At 36.1% G+C, this 27959-nt stretch overlaps 1 protein-coding gene across 1 annotated transcript; it reads left to right on the forward strand.

The window, feature by feature from the left end:
• The first annotated feature begins 1849 nt into the window (after positions 1-1849).
• Positions 1850-27592, forward strand: DYNC2I1 (dynein 2 intermediate chain 1). The gene is made up of 24 exons (XM_041490091.1): positions 1850-1912; positions 4476-4529; positions 5135-5549; positions 6040-6092; positions 6700-7026; positions 8358-8416; positions 10123-10180; positions 11675-11752; positions 12941-13136; positions 14604-14706; positions 16845-16974; positions 17508-17619; positions 18007-18101; positions 18422-18548; positions 19424-19596; positions 20150-20312; positions 21528-21641; positions 22888-22949; positions 23962-24013; positions 25227-25287; positions 25537-25633; positions 25881-26012; positions 26320-26543; positions 27138-27592. The coding sequence occupies exons 1-24, from the start codon at positions 1898-1900 to the stop codon at positions 27307-27309; spliced, it is 3072 nt and encodes a 1023-aa protein (XP_041346025.1). The 5' UTR covers positions 1850-1897; the 3' UTR covers positions 27310-27592.
• Positions 27593-27959: the final 367 nt, after the last annotated feature.

Below are 27959 nucleotides of genomic sequence, written 5' to 3' on the forward strand. Positions count from 1 at the left end.
GCCTGGGTTGAAATCGGGGGTTTCCCCAAACCAGGTGCTTACAGATTATTACTGTTCTGCTAAAACCAGATAAGTAATCCATTAGAAGGCTTGTAAATATTTTAGTATCCATAGATGTTTATATTTAGTGGATACAATTTAGCCCTTAAAAGTCATACTTACATTTAATGGTGTGTTCAGGCTTTTTTTTTTTTTTTTAGCTCATAATTGCATACTTGATTTACTTTTCTGCTACATGATAAAGGAAAATATTTCACCGTTTAGACAAAAGGAAACTTTTACAACACTTTTAATTTATTCTGGAAACATGAATACGAGGCAAAGTATCACAGGTTTGTACCTACTTGTCAACTGACTATTTAAGGCCAAGTATAAGGGGTTAAATTTTATCTCTGAACTCAGCCACAAACGCCCATTGAACTATGGCAAGAATGTTTCTCAAATGCAAAAATGCATCTTCTTTTGCTTCCTCCACTTCCCACCCCCAGTAGTCAGTTTTCTACAATCATCAATATTAGCAGGAGCAGCTACATATTAACTTTTTTTTTTTTTTTTTTTTACACTCTGAAAATAGGGAACAAAGTTAAAAGAACTCAGAGGAATTTTCACTTGGTCTTTTAAATTGCACATGTTAATGGGTTGTAAATATTTGCTGTGAAATAGCACACGCCTTTCCTGCAGGCAACCATCGAGCTCATTCCAGCTGTGTTTTGTGAGCTGCCACTTGTGCTTTGTTGCAGAAATCAGCTCTAGTACTTGTCACTGGGGGAATATTATTAGCATTTTAATTTATTTATACAACTGTTCTTCATACCCACCTCTACCCAGCATCTGGATAAGTGGCAGATCCAGCACAGCACCCTTTTACATTTTTTTTGCCCTGCAGTAATTGTGCACAACTTTATTAAAAGTGAGTCAGCCACGATGAGGGATGGTTTCATAGTACACATGTCACACCTAGATTAGGTCAGTGCTGCAGAGAACAACAGTGCTTCAGGGCTGTGGGGATGTGTCCCCCGTCCCCAGCTCACAGGGTCTGAGCCCTCACCTGCAGAAACCCAGCTGGGCACCAACTCAGAGTCACAGAATGGGTCAGGCTGGAAGGGAGCACAGTGGGTCATCTGGTCTTTCCATCACAAGTCATTAACTCACCTCTTTTCACAATCAAAGAGGTGATTGATGTAGTAGAGTTAATGAAATTAGAATATGACCAGTGGGTCATCTGGTCCAGCCTCCCTGCTCAGTCGGGGTCACCCCAGAGCAGCCGGCACAGAACTGCGCTCAGATGGTTCTGGAATATCTCCAGTGAGGGAGACTCCACAGCTCCTCTGGGCAGTCTGCTCCAGTGCACGGTCACCTGCACAGTAAAGAAGTTCTTCTCATGTTCAATGTATCATTTTCTGCCCATGGCCTTATCTCCTGTTGCTGGACACCACCGAGCAGAGCCTGGTCCATCCTGTTGGCACCATCCCATAGATATCTACACACATTAACGAGGTCCCCTGTCACTTGTCTCCTCTTGAGGCCGAACGGAGCCAGCTCCCTCAGCCTTTTCTCAAAGGAGAGACGCTCCTTCATCTCCTTTGCTGCCCTCCGCTGGATCCGCTCCAGGAGCTCCTTGTCTCCCTTGTACTGAGGAGCCCAGAACTAGACACAGACTCCAGATGTCCTGACGAGAGGAGCAGGAACACCTCCCTGTCTTGCTGTACGCCAGGACTCCCTTGTCCTTGGCCACAGGGCCAGCCCGGAGCGGGCCGCCCTACCCGCGGCCATGCCGCCCCTCAGGCGGCGCGGCTCATCCATCGCTCGGCGAGCGGCTGCCGGCCCTGGTTGCCGGGGCGGGCCCGCACGCAGCGCCGATCCCGGCCCGCGGCGGCGGACGCGGCCTCCCGGCCCCATGGACGGGGACAAGGTGAGGGGCAGCGGCCGGGAGAGCGCGGCAGGGGCGGGGGACAGCGCCGAAGTTTAATCTGCTGTCCCCGAGAACCCCCGCGGCTCTGCTGGGGCCGGCCGGGTCGCTTTGTTTTGTCGGCACGGCGGTGAATCGCCCCGCAAGAGCCAAGCGAGGAAATGCTTATCCCGAGGCTGAGGGGGAGGTTGTGCCAGCCGCGCATCCTCCTGCAGAAAGGGATAGCTGGTTACGGAAATACCCCTTGTTTCACCTTCTAGATAAAAGTGTGTTTAATAATTGATGCTCCTGTAACCGCTAATTGTCGGGCTTTAGTTCTTCGAGAACACACGTAACTTCTGCATTAAGGTGTTAAATTATTGAACGCTTGTAGAACTCCGGAATAAAGGAAACAAAACCACATGAGCGTGCTAGCATCAGTTACTGGGTGACGCTGTCACTGGCAAAAGCAGACGTGCCAGAGCTGTGAGCCAGTGAGCTGTGATGGAGAAGTTCAGCTTTGACCTGAAATATCTGCGGTGTGTCGCTGTGGGAGTGCCAGAGAGCCAGGGGCAGAGCAGCCACACGGAGTGAGGAACCCTCCTGCTGCTGCTCTGGCAGCCGTGCTCTTACCCGTTTGAGGGCTCTCAAATTGGCGGCTCGTACTGGAAATAAGAAAGATAAACATTTACGGCCACAAAATAAAGTACTTTTCACTGGCTTAAAAATTAAAGACAAAATTTTGTCTTACTGTTCTTCAGTTTCTTGTTCTTTAGAATCACATTTAACTGAGTTCTTAAATTAAAACCAGTATGTTTTGAAAACCTCTTGTCTTTCTAGTTATGAGTGAAGAAACAAACTCCTGTCGATCTCTTTCAAAGTTTATCTAGAGCAACAAGGTTTCTTTTTCCACCAACTGCTTTATCTTTAGATTAAACAGATTCTTAACTGGTAAAAATGTTCATAGAATCTTTTGAGTTCAGTAAGTTTGTGACCTTTCATGTGCGCTGAATGCTCTCAAGTGGATGAATTAAGCTAAATCCCAGTGTCATTTAAGTAACAAATCTTAATCTGGATTTAAATGAGTATATAAATACTTCTAAATTAGCAGACAAGTGACAAAGTTCAATAAATCCTTTGAAAGTTTGTTTGAAGCATTATTGTTTGGACATTTACTTACAGAGGGACAGAGGTCTCAACCCTTTATAAAATATCTCATTTTCCCTGTTCGTTTATTATACTTCTTCAAAAGCAGAGATTAAAGTGGAAAATCATCATTCACAAAAGCAACAGCTTCTGGTTGTAGTGGGCAGGTGAAAACTGCAGACCCCAGAAAAGTGACAGATGCTTATTCTTGTGTGCCAGAGATGCACCTGTGAATGCTCGCTGTGTGCTTTTTGCCTCAGCTTTGAAATAAATCTGAAGCAGCCTCATCTGATGCTGTCTGTTGGTCATGCTGATTTTATGCTATTAACGTCATTAACATTCTTTGTTTGCTGATGCATACCTAAATATTATCTAAATCCAAAACATGATTTTAAATAGGTTACTGTTTGGGACTATAGTACAGCATTCTGCTTTCTTCCCATCCATATCCTCCCTTCCAGCTTAACATTCATACAAGTTCAGTTGAATTTCTTAGGCTTTGTTAAAGCTTGACTTAAGAAAATTATCAGCTTTGTTTTTACTTTCTCACCTGACTTTCTGCAGTAGTAAATATTTGCATTCTTGGGTTTTTTGCCTTTTTTAGGGATCAGAAGAAAATAAAACTGAAAGGGCACTTTGTTACAAATACTGCTTTCTTGGGATTTCTCATTGACTTTAGAAGTTTACCAGTCCACTACAATTTTCTATAAAATCCAAGTTTGAAAAGACAAGATTTTTTTCATGTAGAATAATTTAAAATATACATATACTGTTAAAATACTGCCTCCATATAATGAATTAACAAAAAAAAATGGGCATCATATGTTTATTTTCTTCTACCAGTGCAGCTCATCATTACAATATTTATCAGTGATTATTTTGTTAATCTTCAGTAGCTTTTGCCAAGTCTAAATTTGTAAATAAGGATAGCTTGATCATGTCACTTGGGATATGGTCATCATCCTCCAATGTACTAGTAAAAATATTCAATAGATTAAAATTCCTCCTTTCCCTTAGTGATCTCAAACAATATGAATTTTTATTTAGTCTTTGTAACAGCAGCCAAGCAGCCAAGTGGAGGAGCTCTGCAAATGCAGGCAGAAGAAATAAAACTTATTTTATTAGGGAGCACTCTAAGGAACCAATCATGTGTACTTTGATTGGTTTCATTATCTTTTTGCTTTTTACTTTCAGTGCTACATACAAATATTTCATGTGCTGTCAATTTACACATGTAGTCTGAGCTTCAGGCCTCTTCCAGGTCCAGGAAGGTGAGATTTACTGTAAATAGGTGTTAGAGCTAAATCAAATTATTGTTTGCATTTCATTGAGACTTATCATGTGTACCTTGATCCTTTCCTTGGAAATATGATTCATTGTTAAATGATTTACTTCTCTCTGCACATTGGTTGCTCAGTCTTTTCTGCATTTTCTGTTCTAGAAAAGAACCAAAGAAGATACTTGGAAAGCAGAAGAACTTAGGAAACATCTAAAGGTGGATTTATTTTATTTCTGCTAGTCTTGATGTTAAGCTGCCTTAGAGCACTATAATTTATTGGTGGTGTAAGCATGAAGAATTGACTCTGTTCTAAATTAGGTGAATGGAAAGAATGCATTGTTACAGTAATCACAGAGCAGCAGTCAATGGGGTCTGATTTGCTGGTCACCCAAATCCAAGTGACAGCTCTGCTTTGTATATATTATTCACTTTCCTAAAATGTATTATCTATTGTATTTATTATCATCATCTATCATGTTTGTTTTGTGTTTTTAAACTGGTTAATTACATTATCCCCTGGTCAAATAGGCATTCAGGCTGCAGTCAGTTACATCACTGATATTTATATTAAATTTGTGTTTTATTTTTTAAAAGCTGTTTTCCAATATGTGTTATTATTATTCAATTTATTAGGTTTTTTTCAATAAGCACAGACATAATGTTAGTATTTACAAAGTATACCTAGAACTGTATCAGCATTTTAATACCATTTGGGAAATTAAATACATACTTAGTAATCCAGCAATTTTTTTTTTCTCACATGAATATACTCCTATCAAAATAGATTGCTGAATTATAATGATAGATTTTTTTTATTTCAGGCATCACTACAAGATAGTCAAAATGAAGACCTAAAACACAGAGAAAAGAAACTGTGGAGAGAGAGGAGTGTTCATGACATAGACCCTTACAGACATGAACACAGAGGCAGAGAGAAGAGCAAGGAGAGAACAAGAGAGAGGTTTAAATCCAGTGAAAGGGACAGGGATAAAAGGAGAGAGAGAGAAAGGGAAAAAGAACACCAGAGAGAAGACCGAGAGAGACACAGAGATAAGGTTCAAGAGTCATGGTTGGAAGAGAGACACAGTGTACTAAAACATAAAGACAGGGATTCTGATAGAGAACGAGACAAAAAGCACAAGACATATGAGATTATAGATCCACAAAATTATCTGAAATCATTTGAAAGAAGAGATACAGAACATCACAGAAGAAGAGAAATCAGGCATCGTTTGGGTAAGTAACTTGGGGTTGCTGTTGTCCTCAGAAATATTTGATATTTAGATAGGAATACTCTGAACCATACCCCGTCTGTGCAGAGAGGATAAAACAAGCAGGTGTGAGTACCTGCTGGCGTGTTTTATTTTGATGCTTTTAAAAAAATTGATGTTTGTTTCCCTTCCTCTGAAAGAGGATGGATGTCACTGGTTTTGTTGGTCAGTGCCTAGACACTGTCCTGAGTGATCCCTTCACTTGCAGGGTGATTGCTGAAATCAGTAGCATGTGTCATTACTCTTACCATGACACAAGACTGGAGGGATTCATTAGGAGAGAAGAAGGAGTAACCAGCTTTGGAGAGAGAATTTCAACAGAATTCCTTTTTAGAAAGATCTTATGTAAGAAAAAACACATTGCTAAAATACTATTTTCTGCATGATAGAGTTAATTATGTACAGAGTTGGAATTTTATAAAATCTGTTCCCTAATTTATACATCTGTTTTCTAGAGGAGGAGAAAGCAAGAACTGAAGAGCGAGAAAGAAGACATAAAGCACAGAAGGTAAAGGGAGTTAGTGAAGTGTTTCCATAACAGAATAAGATAAAACTGTAGAATAATGAAGAAACTGGATCAGACTGTATTTCCCAAGAAATCCAAGAGATGCATAGGTAGTAAGGTGATGGCAAGTGTACAAAACAAAACCAAAATATATCTCAGCTACCCGATTTTAAGGACATATTTTATTCTCTTTTTTAAGTAAACATGAAATAAAATTTTCATAGCAAAAAATGCATGCTTTTGGTACAGCTACATCAAAAGTTTCCATCTGCTATTTATGTCCTTATTGCAAGGGTAATTGATGAGTGTACATCCTACTTTAGACCACCTAGTAGACAAGAATTAATATTTTGTGTGAAGAACATATAATTCAAAGAATTTTGTGTACAAAGTATGCAGTGTCCTAGAAGAAACACCAAAATCTCAAGTGCAGCCATAATTTGAAACTTGTTATCATAGGAAATGAAAAAAATGGCTGGAAGATCCATGTGACAAAAAGATTAGGTACTTAAAATTCAATCATTTTAATGGTCAAATCTGGATAGATTTGTGAAGATAGAACTGTCTTGGAGAAGTTTTTAAACATTTCATATTATTTTCCTCTTTGCAGGATAATGATTTGAGAAAGCAAATTGAAAAATTTTTGGCCTACAAAGTTGAAGAAGGTGAACGTGTACACAAGTTTGAGAAACATCAAGAGCTGGATAAAGAGAGAGAAAGAAAACACAGAGAAAAAAAAGAATATTCTGCTGGGACAGAAGAAGAGAGGCATTCTAAAGAGAAAAGTCATAAACATTACAGAAAGGAAGAGGAAGGAAAACATAAATCAAAGAAATCTAAAGAAAAATCTTCCCATGGAGACAGAGAAGGGCCAGCAGAAGAAGCTGAAGAGAGAGTAAAAAGTAGAGAAAAGGGAAGAAGGAAATATGATCTAAAGGTAAGTTTTGCTAACACATTACCTTATCACTTAGTTTATTTATTAGTATATTGTCAATAGGGGAATGATAAAAATGCTAGGATTTTAAGTCAACATTTTCTGAGATTTGAGGCTAAAGTGGTGGATGAAAACACTGCACTTGCATTTAAGTATGCTAATTCAGAATTGATTCCCTCCATAAAATTTGAACAAAAAAACCCCTGCCTATATGTTAGAAATGTCTTTTTTTCATAAAATTCTTTCTTGCTATGAATTTTGAAATTTTTGCAAACACTTTGAAGTGGAGATGTCATAAGGCTTGAGGTCCATTAAAGTTTATTGGCTGCCTTTATAGCAAAGAAGATTTTAATAGAAGTTACTTTTATGTTGTCTGTGAAGGGAGCACATCAATCCAACTCGTAAGTAGGCAGGTGAATATAGACCCTTTATATTTGTGGGGTTTGCCTCTACTTCTGAAGCCACAGAATATCTTTTATGTTTCTAATATGGAGCATGATGTTGTATCCTAGAGACTTAATCAATAATTTGTCTTTTTTTACTGATTTTTATAAGTATTTATTCAACAAGACTGAGAGAAGGAATCTCCAGTAATTTGTAACTCTTAAAATCAAATGAATTTTATGAGACATATAGACATACAACAGTTGAGATGGTCTCGGGTGGTTTCTTCTGCTGCCTAAAGAGTGAAGATGTACAAGCATCTGAAATAGAAGTTCAGAAATATATTTTCTGGTGACAATATGAGTCGTTTTCAGTGTAGGAGCCCTCCATGAGTGATTCCTGTAACTGACTGACTGCAGCAGACAACAAAAGTCTATCAGAGGCTTGCTCAATGTTTGACTTTCTTGGAAGTCTGCTCAGGTAGCTGTTAGAGAACACACACACTGATCCTTCCGTCCCAGAGGTACATTTTATTTTCTGTTTCTGGATAATGACCTTTATCATAACAACCTATTGAATACATTTCCAAACTTAAGCAAACCTTCATAATACAGAATTTAAGATTCAAGTCCCTCTGCTGGGGATTGAAAGTGCCTGAGACTGTTCTTTGTCCCTCCATCCAGTTTTTGTGAATTGTAGTACATACTGTTAAAGTCTCATACTGTAATTTTTTGGAACAGGCTGGCCACAGCCTTCCAAGGTCAGCCTTTAGGCCCTATGAGTTTTTGAGAGCATCTCACAAGCAATGACTGAAATAAAAAGTAGTCTGTAATTGAAACAATTCATTAGCAACCTTTTTTGCTGTTTGATGAGAGTACTACTAATACAGGTTCATATACATATTCCCTCCCAGCATTTCTGACTCATCAATATTGTGATTTCTTTCACAGAACAGTGAATCCAAAAAAGAGGGAAGGATTCAAGAAGGAATGAGCCATCAGCTTGTAAGGTAAATTCAGAGATTTAAAATAATTATATACTAGATGGTGTCTACTAAGATTCATTCGCCACCAAATCAATAAGCATAATCTCACATATCTGGGGATATATTATTTTCATAGGCCCAATAGTACAGCAGTTACAAAAAAAAATTATGTATTTGTATTCCTTTAATTATTTTTCTTCATAAGGGTAGCAAGATATATTTTTCAGTCATATATATTAATCTGGGCACTTCGTTTTGGAGGCAGAAATGCTGAATTTTACCACCTGGAAATTCACTACATAGTCAAGTTGACACATGTAATGTTCACGATGAACTACATAGAACTCTATTTTGTTGTTTAGTTTAATTTGAGTATCAATACTCAGTTCCTACCCTAGATGGTATCTAAAACATTGTATTTATATATATAGCAAGTTTGCAGTTGAATATGAAAGGAAAAGTTCCAGATACCCTCAGTAGGATCAGTTAAATTTTGGGATTTTTCTGTTTTATTACTAGCAAATAGAAATCTTAGAGAAGTTTCCTGTATATCTAGTACTTAGAATTCTTTAATTCTTGAGCCTTGTAAAATTCTTACACAACTTTCTGAAGTCCAATTCTCTGGGTACATGGTTGCTTGCAATCGTCACTCTTAAACCCTGGTTTAGCTTCCTGGCTCAAACAGGTCTGGGTTATTTGCTTCTGGGGACACAGGCAGTGAAGGTACTACCAGTGGCTGAGTATTACTAATGTTAAGCATGGGACAAACCACTTTGGCTGAAGTGAATTTCTGGAAGTGTGATCCTATAAAATTGAAAAATTAAATATTTCAGAATACACTTGCTGGGATGCTGCCTGGCAGCAGCACTCAGCTGTGCCAGCAGTGCTGAATATTCAGGCAATGTTTTGAAGCTGCTGCTGGGGCTGTGGCTGAGTCATTGTTTGTGCATCGCTGGGAAGAAGAGTGTTAGCCATTCCTGGATGGCAAGAAGGCAGTATGGTTTAGTGAGATGTCCTGAAACCCTGGTTCAGCTTCATGCACTGTTAATGTTGAATCACTCTGATTTGTTATGACACAATCCAGCCAAATTTTAATTTTTATTGTTGCCTGTGTTTGTCAATCCCAACAGCAGTAGATACAAATACTCACATAAGAAGTAAAATATTCTCTTCTTGAAGTTTGACACTTTCTACTTACTCTCTACATATAAAATAATCAAATAGATTATTGAGTAGCAAAGCTTGTTGTTGATTTGCTCCTGCTCTCTGACCCTGATTGTATTGTCCTCATAAATAAGACCCCCGAATGAAAAACCAGGTTTGAAATCAGTCTTTGATTTATAGCTTTTGAGTGTATTGCACCAAGCTGATCTTGATCTCTGGTTTGCTGCAGATATCAATACAAGTAATAAATGTGTGGGGTTATGAATGTTTTTTTCCTCACTACTTTTTCGTGCCTTTTGATGCAATTATAGGTGGTAAATTTGGACAAAGTTTCAAAGTTTGCAGGTTAATCGCTTGGTTGTTTTATTATCCTTTTGTATCACAGACATCTATAAAAATACTTCTAGAAATATTTCAGTTAAGTGGACATTTCCAACTGTTCTTTCCTTTTCAGGAAAAAAGCCTTTTTTTTTTTTAACTAAAACAAAATCCCCAAAAACCAAAACTGAAACAGAACTGCTTTCTTATGAGTTAACCAATAAAATTGTTGTTCTCTTTTTGAATAGGACTGTAAAAGATAAAGGAAAACTCATTGAAACAGAGGACATGGACACAAGACAAGAGGTAAAACTAAGGAAGAGGAAATGATTTTTATATTTTGAAATTGTTTATTTTAATATTTTTAAGTGGACATGTGCAGACAGAACCACATTTTCAGCAAGTCTGAAGCTGTATAGACTTGGGTTTATATGGAACAGTCTGTGCAGGTACAGCCTAACTCTACTGTAAAAATTTTAAAAAGTTTTGTGATATTTTCAACTCATTAATTCAGCTCATCTTTAAGGGTGAATTTCTGTGGTGAGGACCTAAATTTCATTTCTAGTTTGTGGCGAGAAATAGGCAGTTCAGTCCTCTTATATTTGGTCTCCTTTTCCATTATCTTTTCTGTCTTCATTGGCAATAGGAGGCAACACAGGAGGGCAAAATTCCTACTTAAGACCTGACTCAACAAGGACACTGAAACTCCAGGGATTTGCATTCTATGCTGTTGATTTTTTTGTATATTTGTTGCTCCAAATGCCACAGCCTTCGAGATATTCCAGCATGACTTCCTAATCCTGCTTTGCATTGACAATATATAGATTTTCTCTATAAATTCTTGAAAGCAGGAGCCCAGACAATACTGACAGGTGGAGGTTTTTAGTGAGTAAAAGCTGTATGTGTACATCTGTGTTATTAATAAAGCTGACAGCTCTGTACCTATGATCATAGGTAATAAAAACTACAAAGTAGCCTAAAAGCTAATAAAGACTCACCTTTGAGTGTGTTAGTAAAGGTGTCTGACTAAATGGAATAAGGATTTATTTAAAAATCATATGAGTTAAACTATATTAATTAGTTACTGCAATCTTGTAGGCAGAAGAAATCAAAGAAATTTCTTACAGCCTAAGTTATATTGGGGGATTGTCTGTTAATAAAACACTGCAAATGTTGAAACCAGGAAAGCTGCCATAAATAAATGGCATGATTTTAATCACCTTAATAATCTAGAGAAAGGAAATGTATTTGAAGGTCTTGCAGGGATACCATAAATCTTATTCCGTGTAAATAAAGTAGAGGATTCAATGTTAGCAAAATTATTTATATATAAAAATTATCTTGTTCTCCTGTTACATCCATGTCTCTGCTTTCCTGGTTTCAACATTTGCACTATTTTATTAACAGAGTGAGTTCCCCAGTATAACTTAGGTGTAGGGATAATTTAGTCCTCAAAAGGGTAGGGCAGTCTTACTTTATTGTTAGCACCATCAATGAAACTGTAGACAACACAGCAGTTTTTATGTCTTTTCCAGTAAAAATACTATTAGAAAAACAGTTGGTCTTCCCAAGATAAGGTTGAGGTCTGTTTTTCTTCCTGTACTGTTAGTTTAATTCAGTAATTAGCACTTGATAATATAATTTTCTTTATCTCTATAAACTACATGCTATATGTTTGCTTGAAAATGTAGAAGTATCTGAGAATAGCAACTATTAATCTATTGTATGCTAAGATTTGGCAGATAAGAGATTTTTTGGGGGTAAGATTATTTAATGGTTTCATTTATTTCTCTGATTTAGGAAATGAAAGATACGCACATCTCTAATCCAGACACAGGACTTGAGGATTTTTCACTGAATTATGAGGATGACTTTGAAGTAAGTAAAAGTATACTGTTGTCTGTCAAGTAATTCTTAAGTATCAAAATAGAGAGTAACTTTGTTCACAGAAGTAGATGGGATATTACCTGGCTTTTAGTTATTTTTTTGGTGACAGTGACCTTAATTTGGCTAACAGTAGATAGTGAGTAATTAAAATGTTATGTAGAAACTCTCTGTTATATATTTAGTTAGTTTTCATCAGAGATTGGGAACCAACTTTTGATTTTTTAGTTGAAGTGTTCACAAAATGTTTTCTCTGCCTTTGTGGACTTCAATTATTTAAATGACTTTCTGTGAAGAATACTGAATTATTTAAACAATCAGAGCTAGTAATTTCAGATAAAAATTAAAAAAAAAGCCTGTTAATTTATCATTGAAAAAATATCATAGGAAAAAGGTATTGACACACAGTATTCACTTCACTAATTTGTTTCATTGAATTCCCTATTTTTAGCTCTCCTTTGTCTACTTTAAAGTTATTAAGATACAAGAGAGTGTGGGATGTGCTTTCATTGTGAGCTGAACTAGAACCATCTTTGCTCAGTGAGGGTAGAATTCATCTCCATTCATGTCAGGACTGATGATTTCCACTGTTGAGCTGGTCACTGCAGTAGCCCTTTACCATTCAGTGAAGAGAAGTAAGCACATTTAAAACTTGTTCATATCATATGTGTCAGGTGATTCTTTTAGCATGACATGAATTGTCTTATTTTGGAGAATTTGTTAAAGGATGACCCACCCTTAGACACAGACAGGGAGTGTGGAAGTTTAGTAAATGTGAGTCTGCCATATGTTACAGGACAGCTTGAATTAAAACTGTCAAATGAACAACTTCATATTTCCCTGAAGCATTTATGCCACTGAACACTGTTATTTTATTTCTTTAAAGAACACATAATTCACCTAAATTTACAGTATCTACTTTAGAATATTAAATAAAAATACTATTTTGGGCACTTAGAACAACACTGAGGTTATCTTCTCGTGATTAAAATTACTGCAGAATCAGGAGTTGCTGTTTTCTTCCCATCAGTTATTTTAGAATACCTTTCAATAGAAAGAATGTCTTTTATCGATATCTCTATGAGGTTTTTATTTGAAATTTTATAATTTCTGTTCAAGATCTTGAAAAATATATCTATAGTCTGTGTTTACCAAGTATTAGAAGTTTTGTTACTTTCAAAGGTCTATGAAGATGATTTTGAAGATGATGAAGACAAAAGTGATGAAGTAGGAGGTGCAGAAGAAAACCTAAGAGAGGTTCCATTTTCCAGAACATCAGAAATTGAAGAAATTCAAAGAGCTATTACTGCAGAAAATGATAGAATTTTTAATCCATTGCCAAAGAAACTGGAAAATGAAAAAAAGGAACCAGTCATGGGTATGTGTCTAGATACCAGCCTTTTTATATTCAATGTATGAGTAACACATACAACTTACAAGTCAGCTGGCCACTTTTTCTAACAGTCTGCCTAAAGACCAAAATCTGGTCCTCAGGATGAATCATGCAGATTTGTGGTAAGCACTGTAACGTCCACATTACTAAATGATTCACAGGCATTACTAATCATTTAAATTGTAAAATATAAAAAGTACAGACTGACATTTAATACATCTTATTTTGGGTAAGAGGAGCATATGAGAGTCTGGGTTTTGAAAACTTGAGGAGTGCTGGAACAGTCTGGGGCTTCCGCTGGCATTAAATTCACCTTTTTCTTTTAAGCTAAGCTGAAGCAACTTCTCTGGAGGGAAGGCAAGAAAAATATCAATACTATTAAAATATATAGCACTTTATAGTTTTTAAATGCAAGCTCTCTCTGAAATGCCTGGTATTCAGTTGATCTGACGCCTGTGAGTTCCAGAGCTGCTTATTTAAGTACAGTTGTGGTTCTCCTTTGCAGTCTGCACTTAAGTGAACACCCACATAGAATCATTGTGCAAAAAAATATTAAATAGCTTTTTAGTCTCGTTCAAAGTTAGTACAGTCATGGAAGAATGACATGGAGTTTCTGTAAGTCTTTACAGTATTTCTTAAAGGTCTTTTCCAGCCTAGAAGAGTCTCTGATTCTGTCAATAGATTTTCAGTTAATGGTCATTGCAGCAGAAGCCAGCATGCTGGAATGTAAATTTCTTCTTGTATAAGATTTATGCAATTATTATTTTTTCTAATGAAAAATACAGAATTTATAAAGATTTTTAAATTTTAGAATTGTAGCACTTGGTGGTTTATTCTTAATTACTCAACACATTCTTTTTTTGATGAACTTTTGTTCTTGTTTGCTTAAAATGGTGGTTGTTCAGTCTGGCAATTATTTTTATAAGTTAAAAAGCATTTTACAAGTATTGCCTAAAAAGGCAGTCATCCTTTGAGGAAGTTTTTCAGGGAGGTTTTCAATGTTTTCCATATTCATCTAAGGATATTAGTTAAGCCTGTGTTGATGAGGTTCTCCTCTACCTGAGCTCTTACTCAGAGGTGTAGTGTGCACATGGTGAAGTCTGTGTGACTTGAATGCAATCTTTAGAACTGATCACAGAGTGTTTTACTGTACACAGGGGAACAAGGCACCTGCTGATGGCAAAAGAAAGAGACACTTTCTGCATAAATCTTCTAAAGCAAAAATTACAATGGTCAGTCATTTTGAACTGATTGATAAAGAACCACTGTAAGGGTCATATGCTGGCCCATTACTGATGTTAAACTCTTTTTACTGAAAATGGTGGGGAACATGTGAACCATGAACTTTCAGCAGCTGTATTGTAACAAATCTGCTGCTTTTTAGACTTACTGCTTAACATTTTCATGCACTTTTAAGTGTGAACTGTAACACTGTGTTTTACAATATCACAGAAAGGCAAGATTCTTCTGTCAGAAGCTCTTTTTGTGGAATATTCATGGATTTCCAAATGGCAAACCAAAGACAAAGCAGCCGAAGTATGGCCAGTAAGCAGAAGTAAGTGTATTTTAAATAATCCACAAAAAATGGCAGCTCACTATGTGATATGCAGGGTTTTTTTCATTATATTTGAAATATGTGAACTTAATAAACTTGAGTCTTATGGAATCAAATATTTTATTAACTTGCAGTAATTAGTTCTTAAGTATATATAATTTACAGGTATTGCTACTTGTCATTTTGTAAGAGAATTGTGTCTATATATCAGTTTATGTGCATAATTTTATTACAGAACATGTTGCCAGGATTGTAATTTCTTTTTTTAATGCTTCAGTCATTTAATTAGATATTGACTTAAAGTACTAAAGAGTAAGCCTTTTAACTACATCAGGCCTCTGCAGAACTGTAACTTATTGAAATAATCAAGAATATGTGGTGCATATAATTGCCAAAATAGCACATTCCCTTACAGGGATAACATTGATTGCTGTAAAAACATGCTATTACTGATCTAAAATGGATCTAGATCTGAGATACCTAAGACATCTCTGTTTTCTAAAGAAACAAATTAATGCCTGTTTTTGGGGAACTGGACAGGAGCTCCAGATTTGTCTGAAGCACTGTATATATCTCAAATTTTCTGTTACAATGTTTGGATGCATAAAGCTAGGTTATTAAATGTTATTGTTAATACCAGATTCCACTGTTTTGTGGCTGTACATCAGTGGCTAATTTTCACATAAGGGAGATTTTATTGTCTAAGTTATTTAATTCACATTACCTAAAATTATATACTCAAATTTTACACAAGTTCATTGTCTAGGCTTCCTCTCTAGACTATAGAGACAGATTAAGAAACTCACAAAGGCGTCTCTGGAGAATTGCCTTCTGGAATGTTTGTCATCCTATGCTGATTAAGTACCATGACTGATTATGACTATGTTTATAACTCTGTGTGCATGCACAGCCTGTGAAGATAATGAGCATTTTCATGGGAAGAGGAAGGGGTTGTGGAATTTAATGTTGTGATGATACATTACTACCAGTAAATAGACTGAAAGCATCCCATAAATAAGTTTTGGCATTTCAGAGTTGTAAATTATAAATACAAGCTTATTAGTTTAGGGATTTGTCTGCATGTATCATTAAGATTTGTAACTAGGAAGCAAGTTTATGTTTGAGTTATATCTCAGCAATCTGTGCCCATGTTTGTGAAGAGATGATACATTAGGAAGCACAAGTTAAGGTAAAACGTCCGTAAGAATATGCAATAGGTGTCATCAAGTAGCAAAAAGGAGATGTGAAAATTGTCCTTATGCATAAAAAAAATTCACTCTAAAATACTGATGAAATTCCAGGTCTTGTTACTTTAGTCTTTTCCCTTTTCAAATACTATCTTGCCTCAGCAAGAAGCTGTAACTAGAAAATGCATCTGCAAGAGTGTTTAGATATGGAATTGCTATAGATCCATAATCATATCTGGTGTGTATTTATGTATCACTTTTAAGTACATCAAAAACCTGCAAGTGCAAGAGAGGAAAAGGGAGACTGCAAAAATTGTCTAATTATCAAAGACTACAACAAGAGCCTGGAACTCACTTGTAAGCAGACATCTTTGTGTAGTTCAAGCAGTTCACTCTAGAAATGAAATATCTTAACAGCTTTATGGCATTAAAGTAGATAGATAGTTGTGTGAATTGTGACAAGGACTGTCAGTCTTCTCCTACATATGTGTAACAAAGCAAGGACATGACAGAAAATCTTTATAAAGCATGTACACATATGAGTGATGTGAGTTAATAAGATGAGTTTAGGAGAATTAGCCACTGTCCTAACGATAGAAGAAAGAGACATTCATATGTTACCTCACAGAACAGCTTTGGAATACTTAGGCAAGATGATCTGCTGAGCTTTTGATAGTTTGGCTTTAGCAATAAACCATTTGAAGTTTGCCATTTGCAATTAGTATTGCATTTTCAGATATGATTATCTCAATGTAACATTAAATGAAAACTCTAAACAATAGTCTATGTATTTCTATTGTTACATTTTTATCTGCTAATTAATTTCAGTACAACTTCAATTCCCAAAGATTAAAGGATTGTTAGATACAAAATCAGGTTGTCTTTCTTTAGGAATACCAAATATTTGTTCTTAACCATTTTTATGTTTCTCTCTTGTAATTCATCTTGAAGAAAACGGAGTTCAGAACTTCTCCCGCTAATTGACCTGGATTTCTCAGTTAGTTTTTCATTATTGGATTTGCCCCCTGTCAATGAGTACGACATGTATATCAGGAATTTTGGTAAAATGAACACTAAGCAGGTGCGTAACAAATACCTAGTAACGGTTCAATCCTCAAAGGGCTGATATTCCTTCTGGAAAAGAATTTTCCTTAAAATAAAGTTGCTAAAGCTACCAGGACATAAGGTAATAAATTAATCATATTCTTCTCTAAGCCTCAATTACTGTAAAGCAATGATCTCAAAACTTTTGGCCAGACAGGCAATTTCCTTTCTATGTTAGAAGACAACTCTCTCATTTTCCTTCTTCATTTTCTAAAGGGCTTTTTGCCTGTCTGTGGCTCAGTGTCCCCACATATGCTGGATTTGCTGTTTACACGCCATGGAAGACATTCTGTATTTTTTGCAATATTATTTATTTAGCACTCTGGTGTGAAATGTGGTGAAATGTGCATGCATGAAATTGTGACAGTGTGTCAGTATGCTCAGGTCTGAATTCACAAACAGAAGAGGCTGAGCTTTAAATTTTGGTTTTGAAATTACTAAGTTCAGTTATGTGCTGTCAGTCTTAGCTGTGTCACCCCATATATTGATAATTTAATCTTTCTACTTTAGGCATATGTTCAGTGTAATGAGGACAATCTTGACAGAGACATTCAGACTGAGGAAGTTGAGACACTGGAGAAATGGACACAGCATCCAGGAGAAAGTGCTCTTGTATCTGGAGGTGAAGAACATTTTAATCTTACTCACTCATAGATGAGTGCATGTCACATCAACTTTCTCTTTGGTATTCACTTCTTGTGAGAATCTGTAGAGTAGCAGGCTGCATTGATAGCAAGCTGACATAGGCACTCTGAATCCTCATGTGGAAAGTATGAAAACTAAGTGGCAGAAATAATTTTTCCTTCTGGCTTGATGTTTCTGTTGGCAGCAGAAATGAGTCTCCAACAGATCTTGTTCTTCAACGCTATTATTTCTGGAGATAAGTTGATTCCTGCCACGCTCCTCTTGCTTAAAAATTAAATTGTCCTTGCACTTTTCCTAACTGATTCTCTTTTGAAGCCTCAGGTTTGGTTTTGTTTTGGTTTTTTTTTTTTTCTGTTTTTCATAGGTCCCATAAACAGCCAGAATACATCAGTGAATGGAGCTCCAACACCTCAAATTGATTCACAAAGATTAGCAAATTTTCTCCGGTCTGCATGCCAGGTACACTTATATCCTTAGTATCTCTTTGAGCTGTTTGCATAAGTATACAGTGTGATAAATCACTTACAGTTCTTGTTCTGACTAATGTAAATAAATTACTTAAGTAATACTTGTTATCAAAGAGAATACTCTGCAAAGGAATGGAATCAGAGCTGTGTAACTTCTATATCTGTAAAGCTGTATTTGCAAAGTTACAAAATTAACAAAACAGTTGATAAAGTTTTATGAAATTAATCCACGTAACTTTAGAAAGCTACAAATAGCAAAGCTGAAAGATAAGATGACCCTTTTATTTCTATAAATGTAATTATGTTTGAAAGGTGATTGCTGTTTTGCTAGAGGAAGATCAAGTTGCAACACAACCCAGGAAACTAAGATCTCGACAAACCAGTCTGTCTATTAGTGATAGCTGTTTCCAGTTAAATACTAACCAGCCATTCCTCCATGGTAAGGGAACTTTATTCTACACCTTTTAGTGTACAGAGTGATCTCTTCTTTCTTATGCAAAGTGCCATGTTCTTTGTCATTACTGTGCAAACATCACATATCAGATGATGTAAACCCCCTTTCCTTTTAATTGCACTAATCTTGCTGGAGCTCTGTGCGGATCGGTTTCACACAGGGAACATCAGAGTATCTTACAAGAAATATATTCTATCCATTCCTACCAGAAATAAAGCCAGCAATTAACATGATAGGTGTAATTTATTGTTCCTATTGTTGAAGGGCCATACCAAGGGGTGTAATTTTGTTTGGGCTCTTTATGCTGACAGTAGGGCCAAAGTTACAAATAAAGGCAAGTTATTCAACAGGGACACTGTAGCCTGACATATGTGTAAAGCAATTATATCTTCTCCATATAAACAGTAGCAGTTGAGATGAAAAGTGAAAAATAGAGCATCTGTAATTATGTTAGGAAGGCCTATTATAACACAGAACCCTATGTCATCTAACATGAATATGTTAGATGGAGATAAAAGAAAAAAAGCTTGGCCTGTGCTGTTTCCTGTTTGAGACTCAGTTTAATTTTCAGTGTATATACTGACATCAGATCAGATTGGCTTGCTTATGCCCAGAATAATTATTCTATTAATTTCCCGACTCTCTTCCTTTTTGCTTTCTACTTCTAGTATTTTGAATTCCTTCTTTAGTCCCTACTTTTTTATTGTATAGCTTTAAAAGCAACACATTGTTAATAGAAATATTCTTCATAACTGCATCTTAGTTTGTTGCTATAGCAGCTGAATATGCTTTTTCATCTGCAGTGAATATGCTTTTTCTTTCATTGCTTTTCTTTCTTGGCTTTTTTTAAAACGGTTTAGGCCGAAAAATCCCCTGCTTGTATGTCTCCCAAGTTCAGAGGCAGACACTACTTTCTGCTCATGGATTACCTGAAAAGGCAGGTGTGGGTTTGCTGAGCAGAAAGAGCCTTATATGTGTTTGGAACATCTGGCAGCCCTCCAGTCCTCAGAAAGTTTTAATATGTGATTCAGAGGTAGGTTTTAATAACATTGTATATTTTTCCATCAATTACAAGACTATTTAAAGATTTTATTTTTACTTGGGGTCTTTTTTTGTCTTGCTGAAAAATATGCCATCTTCTATCTTCTGATAAACGTATTTGAGCCTAGTGAACAAAGACTGTTCTCGTTCTATTCTGTGCTCCAGAACCAGGTTGTAGTGATGGTGTTTTGTTGGTTGTTCTGATTGTTTAATTTTGATTCTGTTTCATGGCTGAAGAGTGGAATGGACCTAATACATCTGGTTTAGATGTTCTTAGGACTTCTCTTTACTCATCATTCCCATACAGCTGAGTCACCTCTTTCAGCTTTGTGACAGTAGATGCAGATTACACAATGATTGTTTTGAAAAGGGAAGGCCTGCTGAAGGTCTTGTATCCTACTTCCCTTTTAAAATAGATTTCCCTTCTGCCATAACACATGTAATCTGTATCTTCTCAGTTTCCATGCTCACAAACCTATTTCACGCTCATCAAACCATTGATCTTTCACATAATATCAACCCTGCATGCTTTTACTGTTTTACAGGTGATATGTTGCTGCTTTAGTCCCAGTAAAGCAACGTTAGTTTTTGCTGGAACAGTTGATGGTTCATTGTTGGTGTGGGACCTTCGAGAAGACTCAAGAATGCACCCTTGTATGATGATCACTGAAACTGAGTGGACATTTAGAGTTCCCACATTTTCCACAGGTGAGTATCTGTGCATCCTGCTCAGACACTTCGTGCACAGCGAAATTGCCACCTAAGTTTTGATGTTTCTGTTATGTTCATGCAAGACATTCCTAGAGTGAAGAATAACATAGAGCAATAGTTTTGTAAATAATTTTATTAGGAGTGTAGGTTTAGGTTAGTTATTAGGAAGACATCTTTTCCTGTGGGAGTGGTGAGGCACTGGCACACGTTGCCCGCAGAAGTTGTAGATGCTCCATCCCTGGAAGTGTGCTAGGCCAGGCTGGATGGGGCTCTGAGCAACCTGGGCCAGCAGAAGGTGTCCCTACCCACAGCTGGGGGTTGGAATGAGATGATCTTTAATATCCCTTCCAGTCCAAACCATGCTATGATATTCTGATTTAACTTTGGCTGTGGTACTATTAGCTTTCTAAAACACCCCACTATACACATTTACAAAATCCTCTTTTCTTCACAAGTGTTTCTAATTGCAGCAACCATGTAAAAGTAAACAGTAGTTGGTTGTAGATAGACTTTTCATTTTTTTTAGTAGGTCAAAGATCCTTGGTGTTGTGTTGCATGCTGGTAGTCAAGTGGATGTGTACAGTTTCATGTAGTTGCTTATGTAAGCAGGCAGGTTTAATGCTGGATGCTTAGGAAGCCTTAATGCCTTCAGTCTTAAATGAGATTAAGTTCAGTGCATAGGGCAGTCCAGAAATCATGAGTATCTGGCAAAGAACACACATTGAAATTACTCTAAACACACATTAGCCTTAAAATGTTATTAAAGGGTAAATACATATTTTCTTGTGGTGAATACTTTGTTTCAGGATTTTTCAGGATACTTTCTACTAAGAGTAATTTTTCTTCAATTTTTTTCTTCTTTTATAGCAAATAGTGATTTATTTCTACCCCTATTGTTTATGGAGCTTGAAGTAATTCTTTCCATGGTAACCCTGAAATGGCAGATTTCAATGAAATGTCTGGTACAGTGGAATAAATGGTGCATCAGTCATTTGGAAAATGAGAAGTGAATAGAAATATTGGAACACTGATTTATCTAGTAGTATTTTGTTGATTTAGCAGTTTGCAGTATTGTATTTGAGACTTGTGCAAAGTTCATTATTTGCCATTCTTTCTTTGTAATCATCATTCTCCCATGAGCTGAAGAGTGATTAAGATTTGTTGTTTTTTGTGGAAAGTACTGTGTTTAACTTTCATTATCCTCATTTACAGATGGCATTCTAAACTCAGTAAACCACACCTCTCCTATACTGGCAGTTGAACCTGTCTCAACTTCTCTCAACAATGACCACAGTTATGGGCTCTCAAGCCTCTCTTATCATGAGGGTATGTAAACTGCTCTTCTAAGCATCAGTACATCTGAGTCTTTCTTTAGGTATCTAGTGAAATAAATATATCATAGCCAAAATCCAGTTTATAATCCCAGTCTGCCTCTCAAGTTGTTTGTAGTATCAATTGCATGCAATATTCATGTTTGTTTTGGGTTCTCACTTTTATGTAATGATCATTCAGTGTAGATTTACATCAGATGTGGTCATGTGCTTGTTATATGTCTGCTTTCTAGACCATATTTCCACGATAAAACAAGTTATCACTCTAAAACTGTGTTTGGAAGAGTCTTAGTGCTTCTCTAATGTCCAAAAAAAATCCCTGTCTGAGTCAGTGGAGCAACTTGCTTTTATCTGAAAGCACTTAAAATGAGTGGCTGTAATTGGTGGTTTTTCCTTTGCCTTTTGCATGTTCTTTTTATGACCAACCTTTGCAAAGAAACTCTAATCCTCACATCCTCAAATTCTCAGACAATGTGCTAGTGAAGAATTAGAATTATCACTTCCATTGCAGATTTGTACTTTGAAATCCATAGTGGTTTGAAGAAATGTGCTGCCTATTGCAGGTTTTACAAGATTCCATCTGTTTCACTTTATGTTGCCTTCCAAAGTCCACACAGAATCCAGACATTTTAAAAAAGATGCAGGCTGAGATCATTTGCCTTTCTGGTAGGACAAGCTGCACATACTGGAATAGACCAGACTAGACCATATAGAGCAGACTGTTTGAGTTGGAAGAGACCTACAAAGATCATCCAGTCCAATTGCCTGATCAGTTTGGGTGACCAAGTTAAAACATGTTAAAGGCATTGTGCAAATGCCTCCTCAACACTGACAGGCCTGGGGCATTGACCACCTCTCTAGGAAGCCTGCTGCAATATTTGACTACCCTGACAGTAAAGAAAGTTTGTCTTTTTTTCCCTTTTGGTAGAATTAGGGCACTTTCCCTTTTTATGGGCATTATGCAAATGCTGCCTCAACATTGACAGGCCTGGGGCATTGACCACCTCTCTAGGAAGCCTGCTGCAATATTTGACTACCCTGACAGTAAAGAAAGTTTGTCTTTTTTTCCCTTTTGGTAGAATTAGGGCACTTTCCCTTTTTATGCAGCTGAGAAGACTGCAGAAGTTTCAGAGGATGTATTAGTGTAGGAATTATTAATGTAGGAAATGTTTCAAATCCTTTGCTATTGTTCAGGAGGAAAGTCAGTGTATGAATATAAATTGTTGCCATTCCTTCCATAGAAATGTCAGGCCCTCCATTTCAGATAGCTTCAATGGATGAAAATGGAATCCTCAATATGTGGGTGAGTATGGATGAAAAGAGAGAGTATAATGTGTCATAAAATACTTCAAATACAACAACCCAAATTCAGAATTTCTTAGGAGAATTGCCTCCATGAAAAGTACAGCAACACTAACCAATCTGTTGGAATTCTCCTTAAAAGTTTTGATCTGACTCCCTAATGTTATCTTTAGGCAAAAGTATTAACAGGTACATGAATTCATGAAAAAGGCAATCAATTGTATTACTTCATAAAGATATGTTCACATATTTCCAGCACTCAATTAATAGTCCTCAGTCATCTTTCACCCACCTACCTTAATTTTAAAATCACAGTGGTGTCAGAGATGATACTGAATGTAGGGGAGAAATTAAATTCCTAATTTATGTAAAACAAATGTTAAAGAGATAAAAAGTGAAAGTCATAGGATAAGATTTCCTTGCCTAAAATATGATGGTTATGAAAGCACTAGGTCTGCTGCTCTTAACTACTGTCCTGACAACTCTTCTATCACATGTTTTAAGTGGGTTTTTTATCTGATGCAGCTTTGGCCCATCTGCTGAACTTGTGAATAATAAGGGATAAAAGTATTCACCTCTGTGTCAGTAATTAAGTTCCTTAAAGCCTTAACTTAGTTTAGTAACTTAAGTAGCAACAGATTCAGGCCAAATGATCTACCCTTTTTATTTCATGTATAGTTCATTTTATTCATGTACAGGAAAGCACAGGAAATGTGTTACAATTCCTTGTTTTGAGTGGGTTTTTGTGACTGGCCAAACCAGCAAGATGCCAACTAGCAATTAAGTGTAGAATGCAGCTTGCCATATTCTGCTTTCCATCAGGGAACATCCATGAGGCATGTGAAGCTATTTTTTGAATTGCAGACATTGACAGGGAGTAGAAAATCTACCTGTAATCATTGTAATGTTAGACCTGCCTCTCCAAACAGCCCTTTAGAGTTATTTCTTACTGTTACAACTTTGAAGTCTGGTAAATATTTATTGTTTATTAATGTTAAATATTGACCTTTCAGGTAGTTGTTGAATTGCAGAAAGCAGATCTAGCTGGTTCACAAACTGACTTAGGTGAGTACTGCACTACTGTTAGAGGTAGAATAAAATGCTCCAGTTTTGGGACTATGAAGTTAAAAGAGAGAAGAAGAGTCAGTGATGCCAAGAAGTAGTTTAGAAGAAGGCAAAATTACTGAGGAAAAGATTTATTCTGAATAATTCATAGCTGATGTTTGGGGTTATTGGTTAGGTAGGAGAATAATTTTCACCGCTATCTAAATCTCATTTGCTAATTCTGTACTGGTAATTGGCACTAGACAGCCACATTTCTTACAATGTCAGAGTAGTTTTCTGTGTTGTCAACAGGGTTTATTTTTTTCAAAGAATGTGTGATTTTATGTCTTTGTACTCCTCTTTGTTCTTCAGTTTTAACCAAACCTCTTATAGTGCTTTTGTTGTTGCCTGTGTCTCCATTTTGAGATTATCCTGAAAGCTCTTTTTTAGGTAAGACTTAACTTAGCCTGAGAAGTTTTCTCTGGAAACACAGAAAACCCAAGTCCATTCAGCCCTTTTTGAGTTACATAAATGGAGAAGATTACATTCTTTGTTCTTTAAGCAAATTTACACTTATATGCTTACCTAACTGGAAAAGGCTATGACTAAAATCCTTTTACATTGAAAATACATAAATAAACAATGAAGTAATGACAGCAAACTAGAGTTTTTTATGAGTTTCTACAAGCTCACGTGCAATGTCAGTCTATATTAAGCTGCTAAAGCTGGGTATTATGTCTGTGGAGAGGTACATTTTAAAGCTGTGGTCATGTGTTGATACATTTTTACTGCAACCAGCAGTAAAGTTTTTTCCTCTTCAAAAAATTATCGTCTTAGAAGGATTTGCATTATTTATGTTGTTCTCTGCTAACAAGTAACATAGACCAGCTTTGTGGATGCATTATTGCACTATTTTATAACTAAAATTAATTGTCAAAGATCCAAGTAACATAAATGTGCATCTTAACCATTTCTAGAATTGAGTCTTACAAAGTGCTGAAAAAGAAAGGTGTAACTATGTTTCTATTTCTGTCAAAGATTGTAACTTCAGATTTGAAGGCTGAAGCAAATAGTTCTGAATTATGTAAGATTCTTACATGTCAAAGGCTGTATATGCAGTAAACTAATTATGAAATATCCTTTAACTTACTACCTTACGATTTAATTTATTGATTGCACTTTTTAAATGCAAAGTGCTTAAATCAGTTCAAATAATAATTTTTTATAATTTTAGGTTTAGTTCCTGGAGGGAAAGTGAAGTTAGTACATAGTTCAACTATGGAATTGAGTAACAGGTAGGAAAACTGGGACATTACAATTTTACATGTTATCTCACAAAGCTAATTTTTCCTATACTTTACTAATTTGCTGTTACATGAGATATATTTAACATCGTTTTCTATTTTGGGGGTTTTTTTAAATACACATTTCTTCCTAGATCTAGCCATAGACATTTTAGATAAAGAGTTTCTGTATGTACTTGCACAGCTTTAGGAGACCATTCACTGTGTTAATGTCCTCTTTTGCCTTTTCCATTTCCTCAGCCTTTTCCCAAAGGATATTAGCCAGAGAATGCCACAGACACTGACTATTAAATTTCTGTCTTCTAATCCCAATCACTTCATTGTTGGAACCAACATTGTGAGTACCATCCTGGAATTGATCTTGTTGTTAGTTTTTTTGGTTTAGAAGCTGTCTCATTTAGTTGGGATTTTACCAGTAGACTATATAAAATTTATAATTTGAGCCTGTTAGCTGTTAAAATTTGTTAGCTAGTAAGGATCTTTTAAAGTATCAGCTCATTAATTATTTACCTCTTGCCTGTAATACTAATAATGCAACTTTTTTTGTTGTTTTGTTTAATTAATTTTCTTTCTATTGTTCATAGGGTCTGGTAGGCCATGGTACAAGGCATGATTTAAAAGTTGTTCCAAAGCTATTCAGACCCCAGGAGAGCAGACTGAGATCAATAAGCATTACTGCAATTGATTTCTTCCCTTTTGGAAAACCACTGTTTTTGGTATGAAAGCGTTTTAATAGAAGTTTCATTTTTTAATTACTTGCTGAGGAAGTATTTGTAATTTGATGTATTTAACTAGATGTGTTAGTAGATTTACCTCACTAATCCAAATCTGCCATGAAGGGTGAACAAAAAAAATAGAATAATAGGATAATTTAAGTTGGAAAAGACCCCCAAGATCATCAAGTCCAACCTTTAACCTATCACTTCCAAGTCCACCAGTAAGCCAGGTACCTAAACACCACCTTTTATATCTTGCTTAGTTTGTTTTGTCCCAGAAGGTATTTTCTTTTCATTTATGGTGTAGGTTGGCTGTTCAGATGGAAGTATTCGGTTACACCAGATGACATCAGAGTATCCCCTCATGCAGTGGAATGGCAGCACAAAGGGCCAGCCAATTATTGCCCTGCAGTGGGCTTTGACAAGACCTGCTGTGTTCTTTGCCCTGGATGCATCATCCAATATTTACATCTGGGATCTTCTGGAAAATGATTTGTTGCCTGTGGCCAAGCAGACTGTCCCATCAGAGAGGTAAGTGCTCTCTTTTTAACAAAATATTAATATTGCTGCGTGGGTTTTTTTTCTTGATTTAAAATGATCATTAGAATTTGCTTTTCTAACTCTTATTTTGTGAACTACTGAAGGTGTGGAAAGAAGGTACAGTGAGCTAAATTTTGACTGTCTTCCCTAGCCTGAAGTTAGTCTTGCTGAATATCCCTCTAACTGAAAGTTTTCCTTGTATCCTTGTTAACTGTAGCAACACATTGCTAGTTTTTGGGGAAATTACTACAGTTGTAAATTTTAAAAAATTTTAAATTATTTAAATTTTAAATTTATTACGCTGTACTGTAAAATGCAATCAAACATTGTTCATTTTTACAAGCTAAAAATAATTTACAACCATGATTAGAAATTGATGATAAAATGCATGGGGGAAGAATTGCTTGTGATATTTACATTAAATGGTTGCAACTGGTGAAAAGCTAAAGAACATACTGGGGCCTGAGCAGAAAATAAGAATCATTTAGTTGACTGTAAGTAACCTGATACAAACATGTTTGAAAGCACTAATTTCTATTTATTTTGCCTCAATTAAAAAACACTCCCCTGTTCTTTTGATTTCAGGGTTGTAACTATGACTCTGCTGGGAGAACCAGAAAAAGCAAATGGATTGTTAGGCATTGTGCTGGCCAAGGAATCTGGACAGATAGACATTCAGTATGTAAAGAAGAAGTGGGCATTACCTCAGCCTGAGGAATCTGACAAACTCTATTCTATTTTATTGCAGTCTTTTTAGAAACAGGGTTATACAATTTATTGCAAAATGTGTAGTTTATTTTTTACTTTAATTAAAAAAAAAATTAATGTAATTTGTATATAACTTGTGTATATTTTAAAGTCTACCAATACAATATTTCAACTGAAAAAATATATTTTATCATAAAAAATAACAGAATCAAATTTACCATTATTGTAATAAAAAATATGTTGGCTGTGTTTCATTATTAAAAGCACTCTAGATGTACATATATTTTTTAAAAATAGCAAAAATGCATTCCTATAAATTGCACTGCTGTTTCTCCTTATTTCACTCTGAAAGAAATCACAGCAATACTTTGGCAAACATAAAGTTGTGTTTCTGTACAACCTGAATGTGAAGAGATTTCCACCTCTGGGCCTCTTAAACATTAATGCTTGGTAAAACTTTATTGTGTCTACCTAAAGACAATATGCAAACATATCAAAACACAAATTACATCACACATCTCTATCTTCTGATTTTGACCATGAAACTGCCAAGGGAATACCTGACTAACTCAGGTTCTGAGATGTACACTCCCTGTTTGGATTGATCTATGTGAACAATATGTCTGAGAGATTTTCTGAAATTCTAAATCTGTTGTGATTGCTGACATAAACCAGAAAGTACTTACCTGTTTAATTCTG

Source organism: Pyrgilauda ruficollis, unplaced genomic scaffold (genome assembly GCF_017590135.1).
Source record: "Pyrgilauda ruficollis isolate IOZ18807 unplaced genomic scaffold, ASM1759013v1 scaffold12, whole genome shotgun sequence".
NCBI classification, from domain to species: Eukaryota; Metazoa; Chordata; class Aves; order Passeriformes; family Passeridae; genus Pyrgilauda; species Pyrgilauda ruficollis.

Excerpts from the sequence above, each read along its gene's own strand:
- DYNC2I1 (XM_041490091.1), top strand. Across the intron at positions 18,102-18,421 it reads TTCTCCGGTCTGCATGCCAG|GTGATTGCTGTTTTGCTAGA; the intron begins GTACACTTATAT and ends TATGTTTGAAAG. Across the intron at positions 18,549-19,423 it reads TAACCAGCCATTCCTCCATG|GCCGAAAAATCCCCTGCTTG; the intron begins GTAAGGGAACTT and ends AAAACGGTTTAG.